Below are 14,107 nucleotides of genomic sequence, written 5' to 3' on the forward strand. Positions count from 1 at the left end.
CCAAGGTACCGTCACGAAGTTCTTGTTTGGCAAAATTAATATAAGCTATTCTGTGTCTTAAGACAAGTTAAATTAGAACAAGTTCAATAAAACAACTTTATTATATTTCTACGGGCAGAGGAGAATAGCCAAACCAAAAAGAAACAAAGAAAACACAATGTAACATTCATAAAACCATACTCAATTGAATGCGCACATGTGACTGGGGCTAGTGCCATCTAGTGGTCGCTGATTTTCTGTGTCTCAGCTGCGCGTGGATCGCGAGCTGTGTGTGTGTGTGTGTGGATTGCGCAAGGCTAAAAGGGCGTAACGAAAGTCTCAAAATTCAAATGAATCAAATAGAATCGACTCAGAAGAGGCGTGAATGAATGCGCGCGTGTCACCTGATCCACAAATGCACATTTTAATCGCTACATGCACAAATCATGATACTTTAATACAAACTATGACATTTGTATTCACAAATATGTCTCTATTTGATCAAAATGCTGCGCATTAATGTAATTATTAACTCTGCAGACACCGGTTGAAAAGCATTTGTTTCAGTGTAGTGACGCACATTTGCGATTTTTTCAAATCGTGTACACGTTTATGAATTGCACTGGGCCTTGTTCGTTGGTAGTTGTGTGTGCTGTAAACTGCGAAAATGAAGTCTCAAAATCCAAATGAACCGAACAAGATCGACTCGAACTAGAAGTCAATTAATGCACGCGTGTCATCTGATCCACATATGCATGTATTCCTTTTTGCATGAGCAATTTATGATATATTAATGCAGAACAAAACATTTTTATTCACAAACATGTCTGTATTTGTACAAATCGCTGCACAATCATTTAATCCCGAATTACACAGACTCAAATTGAAAGACATTTGTTTGTGGTTAGTAAGATACATGTATAAAATGTATGCAGTACATGGATAATTGTGCGTGCATCTATTAATCATTTAGAGTCTAATATCATCCCATACAGTTGTGAGTGGAGTGGCCAACCCTAGCCCCAACCCTGCGTTAATTGCGTTAAATATTTTTAAAGCGTTAAACTGAAAAAATAATCGCCTGCGTTAACGCGCTAATTTTGACACCACTAATAAATAAATATATATATATATATATATATATATATTAGGGACTTTCGATTTCACGATCTTGTCAGGTTTTGCAATAAAATATAATTGTCTGTTTTGCTTACATCTATACACCTTTCACCTTTTAAGACAAAAAAAAAAGATGGATTCATTATTTTTAATTAAAATGCACAACAACAATAAAACAGTAAGATTCAATGACAAACTAGCTTACAAAACGTTATTAACAAAAACGAATAAGATGAGGCATGGCATAGGCCTACACGCTGTATTAGGCTATATAATGACTAATAAATTACAGAACGTTTAGCAAACACTGAGGAATCAAAAAAAAAAAGAGAGAGAGAGAGAGAGCCTCCATAGCATAACGTGAGGTAAACAGCAAAAATCAGCTTTTCAAAATGAAAACAAAACCAAAAGAAAAGTAAAATTAAACTTGCTGCCGGTGACACTACATGTTGGTATTTTCCCCACAAGAATACCAACATGTTCACCTTCTCTGGTTTAATAAGCGGTCTTTTACTTTACTTAAGCGTGAAAACCATCAATATTTGCGTCATTTTTGCTGAGCGCACCTTCTGCAATTAATAGTAAATATAACCAAAACAGGTTATGATCATTTTTATATGAATAATAAAATAAATGTAAGGAAAACTCGCCCACTCGATTTTGTAATATTCTTTAATTTTGTAGTCCGTATGAAAAGGTGCATTTCTATTAAAGGCACGTCCATTTGGAGATGGCGAGTCAGCGTCGGCATTCGGCAACCTCATCTTTGCACCAGACACTGACTCAGAAAGCACTAGTTTATTAATAAATAATTAAAATGTCTTCTTTTCCCCCGACACGTTCATAATCACTTTGCCGGTGCTTTGAGGCAATTGCTTTATGCGCGAGCTTGAGCGCGGAATAGGCTCTACCCTAATTCGTCTGCCTATAGCCTATATTGAAGTATAGTTAATATATTATTATATTAATCAATTTAATATAATGTGCGACTAGTTGACTAGAAAAATCTTTAGTAGAGGGCAGGCCTACTTAGCACAAGGAAGCTCTCCATTTTTTAAATAAAATGCTTAATCCCGAATTCCACAGACTCATATTGAAAGGCATTTGTTTGTGGTTAGTAAGATACATGTATAAAATGTATGCAGTACATGGATAACTGTGCGTGCATCTATTAATCATTTAGAGTCTAATATCATCCCATACAGAATCACAACTTCCGCAATCAAAACAGTGGCGTCAGTGGCAAGCGGCAACCTCCCGCTCTCTCTCGTGAAACCAACACGGAAGTGACTAAAACTGCAATTCATCAACTGGCCGCTAGAGGCTGGCTCCAAAAGGGAGTCCGTCCCATAGACTCCCCATGTTAAAATGCCCAACTTTACAGCAGAAAAAAACATGTTTACAGCCTGGTACAAAAAGTGGTTTTGGTCTATATAGCTAATTTTGCCCTTCACGACAACTGTGAGAGGGGTGAATTTTTTTATAACTCATCCATTTAAATTATATTAAGCCTTAAAGTTCTGCATAATTAAGGGCGTGGCCACTTGAGTGACAGGTGGACTGCCGCTCTGCTCCAGAGTGTGAACTCGCTAGACTGTGAAACTTAGAAAAATGGTTTTAAAGATTTTTATTTGTCCAGAAAAAAATTAATTATGGGTAGGACACTGGAAATCTGGCAATTAGATGTTTTAATGAAAATGATCTCAAACTTGATCTGACCGTAACAACCAGACAAAAAATTTAACGTGAGTGGATACCGTTTTGCAACCAATTTATTTGCAATGTTCGCTAACATTAAAGACCCCTCACACGTGCAGAAGTGGGCAGTCCTAGATTGAGAGCTGGCATCTGCATTATAAAAAGAAAAAAAACTTTAAAGATTATTTACGATGAATTATTGTTGCCAAGTTATCTAGTCGTTGCTTGTTTACAGTGCTTTGTTTCAAAATGATCAATAACTCATTTCGACCAAAATCGAAGTTATGGTGTTTTGTCTTTGCACGGCAGCACTGCTGTCACCATAGACGGGCGTGGTTTCAGCAACTAGCTCCTCAGCTTCACCCACGTCGCGCCTTTTTGCCCATTTTCGATTATCTGGAAGTGACGCGCGGTGACGCGCTGCCAAGATGGCGGCGGTCGGCACTTTAGGCTTCAAAAATGCTCTTCTGAACCCTATGAGTGGCGTCACGGACACTACGTCCATGTTTTTTTACAGTCTATGGTCAGTGGATGATTTTTTTGTGCTGATAATTCTAGATGCCGCTGCTCTTTACCGCCTCTAGCGGCCGGATGATGCACGAGCATCAGTATGGACATATTAATATATGTAGCCTACATATATAATTTCTTCCTGTGATGCAAAGCTGTATTTTCAGCATCATTACTCCAGTCTTCAGTGTCACATGATCCTTCAGAAATCATTCTAATATGCTGACTTGCTGCTCAAGAAACATTTCTTATCTGAATACAGATTAATCCAAAAACAGTTAGCCTATAAATGATGGCAATCTTAACAATTTTTAGTGATTTGCTTCAGGACCCAGATTTTACACTGCACATCATTTGGTGACCCAACATAAAAGAAAGAGAGAAAGAGATAATACTGACAGTTTTGTAAATGCTTGTACCCCTGCGAAACAAAAATAGAATATAAAATATAATGTGATGTGTGTGTGTATGTATATATGGGAAACTTGTGTGTTTATATTTTTACTGCAATACTGCAATGGACCATGTATGGCTATATTTTACTGGAAAAAAATAGCAATGAAGACTGCACTACATTTTTCCTTTTTCATGAAGCACATATTCTTTGATCTCATTTTATTGTTTGTACATTTCATATATGAAAAAATGTTTACTGAAAAAAAGATAAAATCTGAGGATTTCTGGACAATTGGATGCCTTGTTAAAATTATAGCAACATGGTGGGTGGAAAATGAGATTTGACATGGATAAATTAACAGACTGATTATGTTCCTATATAAATGTGAATATATATTAAAATATATTTATATTAGTGGTTCAACGGATCACAAATCTCACGGTTCGGATCACATTACGGATTTAATATAGATTTTTATCACCTCTGTTTTGTTGTTTGATGATCATTTATGACAGCAGCAGTATTTATAGGCCGCTGTCCCTTTAAGAGCTTATGCACAGATCCGATATAATGATACACATCACATCCGATTTCAAGTTTTCATTCACTTGAGACATAACTGACTGCATTTAACTGAATGATTGTCGAGATGGGTATTTCGTCATAATTTTATGTCAAGTCAAGTCAAGTCACCTTTATTTATATAGCGCTTTTAACAATACAGATTGTGTCAAAGCAACTGAACAGCATTAATTAGGAAAATAGTGTGTCAAGATTCAGAAGAGGATTCAGTTTCGGTGTTCGCGCGCCGTCTGAAACGCGTGTGCCTTTCGCCTTTTCTCTCTGGAATTGTTTAAAATTCGCTTGCTTGTGTAAATACGAACAAATGATAAACTTATACTCTATTATGGTTAAATTTTGCAATTAATCCGCGAATCATATGCGTGCCGAACCGTGGGGCTTGGTCCGTACGGATCACGGATCGACTACTATTCCTTATTCAATATATTGTAATATATTAGCACAATTATTAATATTTTCAAAATACATTACATCATTTGATATGTTGATCGTAATCTTTGTGTAAGTGTATAAATGCCTATTCATGACCACTTCCGTGTTGCTCTGGCATGAAAAATTGCACTTTGTACTCTTTGCAAAAATTATAAGACATGGTGTAAGCTTATAGTGCTGCTCTTAAAGGGTTAGTTCACCCAAAAATGAAAATTAGCCCATGAATTACTCACCCTCAAGTCATCCTAGGTATATATGACTTCCTTCTTTCAGATGAATCCAGTCGGAGTTATATTAAAAATTGTCTTTGATCTTCCAAGCTGTTTAATAGCAGTCAGCGGGTGTTGCAGTTGAACAATCCAAAAGAAGTTAATAGAGAGCATCCATCCATAATAAATAGTACCTCACACGGCTCCGGGGGGTGAACAAAGGCCTCCTGTAGCGAATCAATGCGTTTTTGTAAGAAAGCCGGAGCTGTGTGAGGCACTTTTTGTTATGGATGGATGCTCTTTATTTAACTTCTTTTGGACTGATGCATGCAACACCCGCTGACTGCCATTAAACAGCTTGAAAGATCAAAGACAATTTTTAATATAACTCCGACTGGATTCGTCTGAAAAGGATGACTTGAGGGTGAGTAATTCATGGGCTAATTGTCATTTTTGGGTGAACTAACCCTTTAATCAACACATAAACATACTGTGTTTTTTAGAGGAGAAGTGGCATATCGGTACAATAACACCAGAAAGACAATGATATGTGCTCAAACTATGATGGAAAATAACTTTCATTTCTACCAAAACCATGTAACGAAACACCTTTTCAAGATCTGAAATGATCAAATAAAAACTATAAAACATTTTTTTTTTTAAATCAAAAAAGAGCAAATAGCTGTCCCTGTTTATATCTCTACAAACTAACACTGATGGTAAGCAATAACAGCTGAGCTCACTCTGGACTTTAGTTTATGACAGTGATAATGGTGTCGTGTCCATGCAGTGTGATCAGAGTTTCTCCTCCCTCAGACGCAGAGACAGAGCACGCGAGATGTCTGCAAAGATGGTCCTGTAATACTTCACGAAATATATGTACTTGCTGAAGAAGAGAGATCGTTATTACAATCATGTCACGATATCACAAAGCAGCCATCGATGGCTATTTGGATCTTTTGAAAGAAGCCACCAGGAAAGATCTGAACACCCCGGATGAGGATGGCATGACACCCACTCTATGGGCAGCTTACCACGGACACATTGAAGCTCTGCAGCTTATATGCAGTAGAGGGTGAGCTCAGAAAACCTGTCTGCTTCTGTACAAAACTTTCTGTACTGCTCCTCTTCATTGTATCGATGGCTATAGGTTTAACAATTGAAGTCTATACATTTAGTTTTCAACCAGAATAATATTCAAATTAGTTAAAGTTAATGCTAAAGTTTTGCAATGGTTGTTACCTTGCTTGTATTTAGTTTTTTAAGCATTGACGACTATAGATATCTGTGTTACATATCAAACAGTCCTTTACTATACGCAAGCTGCGATCTATAATCTAGGATTTTACATTAATTGGATCATGTGCGCTTGTAGAGTACTTCAGATCTTAAAAGTATATCTTAAAAAAACTGTACTTCCAGATAATATAATAATATTAATGAAATAAAATGCCACTTGAAGAGAGGCACATTTGTGACTATGTTTCTCAACACACTTATTATATTCTAAAGTATATTATTTCAGTGATAAGTACTTATTTCGAAAGTATGCTGAAGTGTACTTCTTTTATAATACATTACAACAGTTTTATGACCTTTGGGCGATTCCCTTTTTACTTATGTGCTTTATGAGTCAATAATCACTCTTGTCTACAGCAAATCACATAAAGGTCTTATACTACCATTTAAAACGGATGTCATCATTAAAACACCACTGAAATATTCAGCATATTAGAATGACTCTATTGAGTCCACAGTCAGAGTTTCTCTCAGGGTAGCTCTGTGTCCTCCTCTGACTTTTGCGTTTAGAGAGATAAGCTCTTGTAGATATTGTAATCAGATATTTTATGGGTGTCCCTGTGGACTTTTATTTTACAGCAGGTTACATATTAACTGTTTGCATGGTTATAGCATCATATTCATCACGGGAAAATATGTGAGGGTGGAATTTTAATTGCTGCTGAGGACAAATGAGGTGTCTGTGAAGAGCCAAAGATTGTAGTTATTTTTAAATGGTAGTTTGTAAAGTGCCTGTATTATGTTCATTTACACATCATTTTACTTTTGGGCTTATTTTCATGATTTAAAGTTTAAAAAAAAAAATATATATATATATATATATATATAAAAAATTGCTGCAGCACCTCTGAATTTAAAGTTAAAAAAAAAAAATATATATATATATATATATATATAAAAAATTGCTGCAGCACCTCTTTTCACCCCCTGCCTGAAATGTTCTGTTTTTAGTTCTGTCTCTTTAAAGCCCTTCTGAAAAGCCAAGTCTGCTCCGATTGGTCAGCTGGCCCAGTTTGTTGTGACTGGTCAGTCACAACAGAGTGTTTGTCGGAAATGTAATGGCCCTCATCATAATCTGTTTTCGGCTCCCGAGGCTTCAGGAGCAGCTGTAAACAGTATTTATGAACTGGCACCAATATTGCTGTACCATTTTGAGCCAAAGTCCAATAAGGCGGGCATCTCTTCAATATAGCGATATCACTTACCCAACTCTTCTTTGAGGGCAGGCCAAAGCAGCCAGTAGGCAGCCATTATGCAAATATGTAACTTGGTGATGTAGCAAAGTCACAAAAACAAATGAGGTGTTTCTGGCAAGTGTTTTCTTTTGGAGTCATTAACTCCCATTGGACTTTGTGCTTTGTAACTTTGCTGTATTACACACTAAAGGAAAGGTAAAATCAAAAAAGCATAAAAGGTGGACTTTAAGGCCTGTTCAGATCGAGAACAAGAACTACAACGATAACTACAGTTATATTAGAGTCCACACCAATGGACATCCTGTTTACTATAAACGCGCAGTAGTTAGGGCGTCTCTTTAAAGTCGGGTGGATTCTGATTGGCTGTCAAAGTTTTTATCATTCATCAGCTGGAAAAAAAAATTGTTCTGAAAGTGATTCTAACAATATCAGTCCTCTATGTTGTAGTAGTTGTGATGTGGACTCCACTATTCTCTTATAACCATTTTTAAAAGATAGTTACAGTTACCATTATAATTATCATCATTGGTATAAATGGGCCTTTATTCCCTTGCATTAAATTTAAAACACTAAATTTTCAAAGTACTATCGGGATCCAGAGCATTGCTGAGCACTTTGTAACTTCTAGGTTGTCCTGCGTGACAGAGTCGAGAACGGCTCATTCGAGTCCAGACCAAGACAAAGACCACAAGAGGGTTGAGTCCAATTCAGACAGTGTCAAAATGCTTTTCTTTGGAGTCAATGAAGCCTGGTTTTGGTGGATCGTATGTGTGAGTTGGCACAGACCACGAAACATATCCACAGTGTTCCAGTACTCAAGACCGGACTCGAGACTTAAGTCCAAATGCTCCAGAGTACAAGACAAGACCAAGAGCATGAGAATGAGGTCTTGGACTCGCACTGAGATGGACCGAGTCTGGTCTCAGGTACCTCAAGTGGTTGCGAAGGCATTGTTAGTTGGTTTCTAGAGTGTTCTCTGTGATTGCTTACTAGTCTCAGTCAAAAGAGCCTGTCCCCAAGTCTATGATATTCTCTATATGCGGCTTCCTCCTTCAATGCAATGGGAAGTTTCTGCCAGGTTTCTGCCACACTGATCACATGGGAAAATAACAGCACCTCTCTTCAACCCGTAAAAAACGAGCTTTTTTGCTTGTTTCCACAAGCCCTTAATCCTAAGAATGGCAAATAGAAATAATGATGCACGCAGCACAAATTTTAACTATCAATTAGTCAACTGATCTATACATTTACTAAAATAATTGTTCATTATTATCTATGTCTTACAGGGGGGATTCGAACAAAAGTGACATCTGGGGGAACACGCCTTTGCATCACGCCTCTGCAAACGGTCACATGCAGATCGTCAGCTTCTTGGTGAACTTTGGAGCCAACCTCTTCGCTCTGGACAATGATTTCCACACTCCCATGGACGTGGCCGCCTCTCGAGACCACATGGACTGCGTCCGCTTCCTAGACACCGCTGCCGCCCAACAGACAGGCCAGAATGCCAAAAGGGTGGCGCGTCTGAAAGAACAGGCCACCAAAGATGCCGAGCGTAGAGTGAAGCTGTGCGAACGCGTCAAGAAGAGACATCAGAGTAAGATGGACAAGATGTACCGTGGCTCTGTCTCAGAAGGAAGTTCACTTTCTGGCTCGGGTACCTTAAGCAGCGTGAACGGAGAACAGTTCTCCAAACTCAATGCCGCAGACACCAACGGATCGAACTCGTCGACAATCAAGGGAACTCCCCTGCACAAATTTGGGAAGAAAGACAAAGGGACAGTGAGTAGACAAGGGGATAGCAATGTCATTTTTGTCAAACAAGAAAGTGGCTCACAAGAGCAACCTGGTTTTGTTGACGTCTTCAGTGAGCAGGATGAAATTCAGGATGATGACGATGTTGAGAGAGATTTGGACGACGAGGGAACCAGTCAGGTCAAGTCTATTTTCGAAAGGCCTGGTCTCGGGAAAATGGTGTTCCGCAGGAACTTCTCCATGGAAATGGCCATGGACCCTGAAGACCTCCCCAGCGGCAATACAGAAGACCTAGGGTACCTCATCCGTCAAGAGTTGTTTGAAACTGTGGATGAAGGTCTGGAGGGTTTGGACAAGGATTCAGAACTTCCTTGGAACGAAGAGGAGATCGGCCTGGATGAGGACGAGGAGACCATGTCGAGAGAGATTTGGACGACGAGGGAACCAGTCAGGTCAAGTCTATTTTCGAAAGGCCTGGTCTCGGGAAAATGGTGTTCCGCAGGAACTTCTCCATGGAAATGGCCATGGACCCTGAAGACCTCCCCAGCGGCAATACAGAAGACCTAGGGTACCTCATCCGTCAAGAGTTGTTTGAAACTGTGGATGAAGGTCTGGAGGGTTTGGACAAGGATTCAGAACTTCCTTGGAACGAAGAGGAGATCGGCCTGGATGAGGACGAGGAGACCTCACACTTGGATTCCTTCTTGGCGTCGATCGGCCTGTTGGACTATGGTCCTGTGTTCACCCGTGAACACTTGGATCTTGACGCCCTGATGCTCTGCTCAGATGATGATCTTAAAGGCATCCGCATCCAGCTGGGGCCGCGCAAGAAGATCCTGGAAGCATCGGCTCACAGGAAAACTGTGCTAGAGCAGCCTGGCGTTATGAAGGACACCTTCCTTTAATAACGTGCACCACTCAATCCTGCTATACACAAACATTTACAGTTTCTCTCAGCTGACACTCCTTTGTCATCATGTAGTTGTTGTTTCATAGCTCACTTTCTGTGATTTTAATGATTGAATGAAGTAATAAAGCAGTTAAAAATGTCCTTATTGTAGTAAAATAAGCTTAATCTCCTAAACAAACATTTGACTTCAGCTGTTGTTTGAGAATCAACCATTTTTTGCCAAGAACATGTTGATTGTTTTCATCTTTGAAATAAAAGTAACTTGTACATCTCTAAATAAACGACACTGTTCATATCTATCTATCTATCTATCTATCTATCTATCGATTTATCTATCTCTGAACAGATTCTTCGAGACATTATATATAATATAGCATTATTATTTTTTAATGTCTAATAACAGAATAAAACAGATACAAAAGAGAGGCATCAATTTGGCAGTAACTTCATCACGACTAACGTCTGCAGCTCCATAACCATGAGAAACAGCCGCAGGTCCTTCAAGGAGACAATGAATGGAACAATTCGTTAAAAATACATCAAGTAAGCAGCTGACAATTGAAAACATCCACAATAGTGCATACTTTCTTTCCATCGCACTGGTGTCGGCAGCTCCCACAGAGGAGTGTTCTGGATGTGAGACTAGAGGGGTGTCGGAAACAACAGGCGTATTTCATTTGATCAGCTTCTGGTGGTTTGTGCGCTTTTGCTTTGACTGTCAGAGAAATGTAAAGAGTAACCCTTGCACAGTCCCCTTCACTGATGCAGCTGCTTCTTCCACTGAGATCTTCCATGCTTCCTCTTCCTCTGGATTTAGGCTGCAGTTCTCCTTTTGCAGGGCTGGAACAGTCCTTTGGTTTTTCACATCGTCTTCCTTTATTCCCTGAGGCGAAAACTTTCAGTGAAATACTTCCTGAGCAGCCAGCAAATGCTACCGAAAGCAAAGAAAAGGTCTCACTCCATTTGAAACAGATGCAATTAATCGTTTAAAACAGCATGTCGTGAAACGTTTAACCAATAGGTATTTTAGTAGCAGTCATTTCAAACCTGTATGACTTTCTTTCATCTGTGGAACACAAAATAAGATTTTGAAGAATGTCCCTCTTGTCTTTACAATGAACGTCATTGCCCTGCTGAAAAAACCAGCATATGCTGGTTAGGTATGTTTTGACGCTGGGATGCTGGTTTAAGCTGGTCCTTTGCTGGTTTAAGCTGGTCCTTTGCTGGTTTAAGCTGGTCCTTTGCTGGTTTAAGCTGGTCCTTTGCTGGTTTAAGCTGGTCCTTTGCTGGGACTCATTGACTTTTATTGAATGGTCAAAAACATTCTTTAAAATATCTTCATTTTTCTTCAACAGAAGAAAGAAAGCCATACAGGTTTAGAATGACCTCAGATGTGAATGATGACAGAATTTACAATTTTGTGTTAATTATGACTGTAAAGTATGACTAATTTGTTGACACATTGCTTGATTAAAAGTTTTTTAAAATGAAGCCATATGAGTCTACTTTTAAATGTAGGATTAGGTACAATAGTGTTAAGGAAAACACTGGGTCCAGGAAGTGTTTGTTTGTAGTTTGTATTGATTAATATGATGTGAATGTTTAACCTGTTCAATGATTTTCAGATGTAGGTCATAAACGTAGAGAAGGAGGATCTGATCTGTGATGGACAGATGATCAGTCATTGTGAATAGTTCAGCCGACATCTGCAAGAGCGCATCAGTTGGATTCAAGCTATTAAACACTTCAGTGTAACGTGCGAGAAACTACATTTACTTGTAGTTTGTCTTGAAGATTAGTTAAATCCAAATCTAGCCAGAGATCATAAAAGCACAAATATTATTCTGATGACAGCAACAAACCCTTCAAAAGGGAACACTTACCAACAGCGTCCTCTTGAGTCAAATGATTTAAAAAGTTTAGAAAGAACAGCTTATGATTCGTTGATTCTTGGGAAAAAAATTGCTAAATGAAAAGCTAATGTTGTCTGAAAGACGCTTCAGAAATAAGAAGGAAAGCTATTTGATGGGTAATTATAAGTGATAGACCAAAAACGTTGTGTGCTTTCAGTTGTGATCGTATTATTTTTGAATCAAAACATTCTATTGCTGCTGTATCTGCAAGACATTTACCAACTGAAAAGCTCATTTGACATTTAACATGATGGAAAATTGAACTAGTGAAGTAAAAAAAAAGAAAGAAAAAAAGAGTAAAACTAAAACCTGTTATGAAGATAGTTATTATTACAATGGATTGTTTTTTCATCATCATCATCATTATTATGTAGTATCTGCTCATGTAACTGCATGGGTAAAATTAATTGGGTGAAAAATCTTGTCAGTTTTAGGGTTTTCATTTTAAATATTACCTGAGACCTTACAAAGTCTTTGGTGTTTTGACATTTAATAATGTTTTACACAAAATTTACATGAAATTGTTGACTTTTACTTGTACTTTTTCACTACATTTTAGAGGGGACGTCAGATGAAATTGTCACTTTTTTCACTTTTTTTTTTTTTGCATTTAGTTAGGTTTCTGGCATGTCTGCCAGCTCAGAAAAGCTGAAAAGAAAACACACAGCCAATTTGCTATGCACTGTCGGAGTCTGAAACGGCATCATCGAGCGAAGCTGTTTAGATAGGGTTGTGGCTAGAAGGGATACAGCAAAAACCGGAAGCTAACAATAAATGGAATTTTCTACCTATTAGATTGTGTTTTATTAACGTCTACACCTACCCCAACCCTAAACCTACCCCTTTCAATAATGCAAAAAATATTACGGTAATTATTGTTGTACAGTGTGAGAAAAAAATACGCTATGTTGATGTGCGCATGCCCAGTAGTTTTTTTTTTAGCTGTATAGCTGTCAAGACTTTGTTCCCAGTTTTGTGTGTGTTTTCCTCCCCCACGTGCTCTATGTTTATTGTTATGCCCATATTTGTTTTTTCCCGTTCCTGTCCTTATGTTCATTTGTTCCAGGGCAGGTGTTCCTTGTTTAGTTCATTTGATCCCAGGTGTGTCCCATTAGTTACTGTGTATTTAAAGTGTGTTCTGCCCCTTGTTTCCCGTCCGCTGTTATGTGTCATTTTGTGTGCTCCATGTTCCTTGTGTTCCCAGCTTTGTTTACATTAAAGGTCCCCTGAAGTTCCTTGAAACACGCAGCGTTGTTCTATGTGGTGACGTAATTTCAACTGAAACAGGAAGACAGGGCGGGACATATCGAGCAGCCCCCGCCCCCTTTTTAAATTAGCCAATAGCATTTTGTTTATATCTGAGCTCAGCTAGAGAAGCTGCAGATACTCTAGCTAAGGAGGCATGCAAAATAGTGATGTTATGGAAATCTTGTAAGCAAAAGTAATAATTAAAAATAGTATAATGAAGGAATGGCAACACAACTGGGATATAGCAGTAACAGGCAGACATTATGATAGAATCCAGGAGAAATTAGGGAGTAGGAGGGTATGTAAAGGAAAAAGTACATGTTGAGAATGGGACATACAGGATTAAATAAAACATCTAATAGGGAAACGTGTGATCATTGTCAGGATGAGAAATCGGTTGAGCATTTACTGTATCACTATCAAAAGTATATCACAGAAAGATAAATATTAAAGGGGTCATATGATGTATAATCCGTAATTATGTCCCCACTGGATTCAACAAATGCCTCGTTTATAATGGGTTTGAATGTTTTTGTCTCGTCGCTCCGGGACACTGCATCACAAGACGCGTTTCCATTACAGATTTACGCAAAACTTTGGCGATATTTTCTGAATGTCGATAAAAAGGTATTGCGAAATGACGGCGTTTCCATTAACCAATGTTATGCGGCTAAAACGTAACCTTTTGCCTCTCGCGATAAGTCATGGCAACGGATTTTGGTGGGATTTTGGCTATATTTATTCAAAGGAGGCTTATGCGTGTATCTTTACAGAAGATGGTGAGGGGCGTAAAATTTCCGTCACACGCTTGAGGCATTCTGCCAATCACAACGCACTGGATAGCTGGCCAATCAGAGCAC

At 38.5% G+C, this 14,107-nt stretch overlaps 1 protein-coding gene across 1 annotated transcript; it reads left to right on the forward strand.

Moving 5' to 3' along the window:
* The first annotated feature begins 5,712 nt into the window (after nt 1–5,712).
* On the forward strand, nt 5,713–10,244 carry LOC107752709 (ankyrin repeat and SAM domain-containing protein 4B-like). The gene is made up of 3 exons (XM_016568732.1): nt 5,713–6,001; nt 8,708–9,356; nt 9,629–10,244. The coding sequence occupies exons 1-3, from the start codon at nt 5,841–5,843 to the stop codon at nt 10,079–10,081; spliced, it is 1,263 nt and encodes a 420-aa protein (XP_016424218.1). The 5' UTR covers nt 5,713–5,840; the 3' UTR covers nt 10,082–10,244.
* Nucleotides 10,245–14,107: the final 3,863 nt, after the last annotated feature.

The sequence above is a fragment of the Sinocyclocheilus rhinocerous genome, unplaced genomic scaffold (genome assembly GCF_001515625.1).
Source record: "Sinocyclocheilus rhinocerous isolate Xijiao unplaced genomic scaffold, SAMN03320098_v1.1 scaffold441, whole genome shotgun sequence".
NCBI classification, from domain to species: Eukaryota; Metazoa; Chordata; class Actinopteri; order Cypriniformes; family Cyprinidae; genus Sinocyclocheilus; species Sinocyclocheilus rhinocerous.

Coding starts and splice junctions, on each gene's coding strand:
- LOC107752709 (XM_016568732.1), top strand. CDS start 5,841: ATGTCACGATATCACAAAGCAGCCATCGATGGCTATTTGGATCTTTTG. Junction 6,002..8,707: donor CAGCTTATATGCAGTAGAGG/GTGAGCTCAGAA, acceptor TATGTCTTACAG/GGGGGATTCGAACAAAAGTG. Junction 9,357..9,628: donor ACGACGAGGGAACCAGTCAG/GTCAAGTCTATT, acceptor GGAACCAGTCAG/GTCAAGTCTATTTTCGAAAG.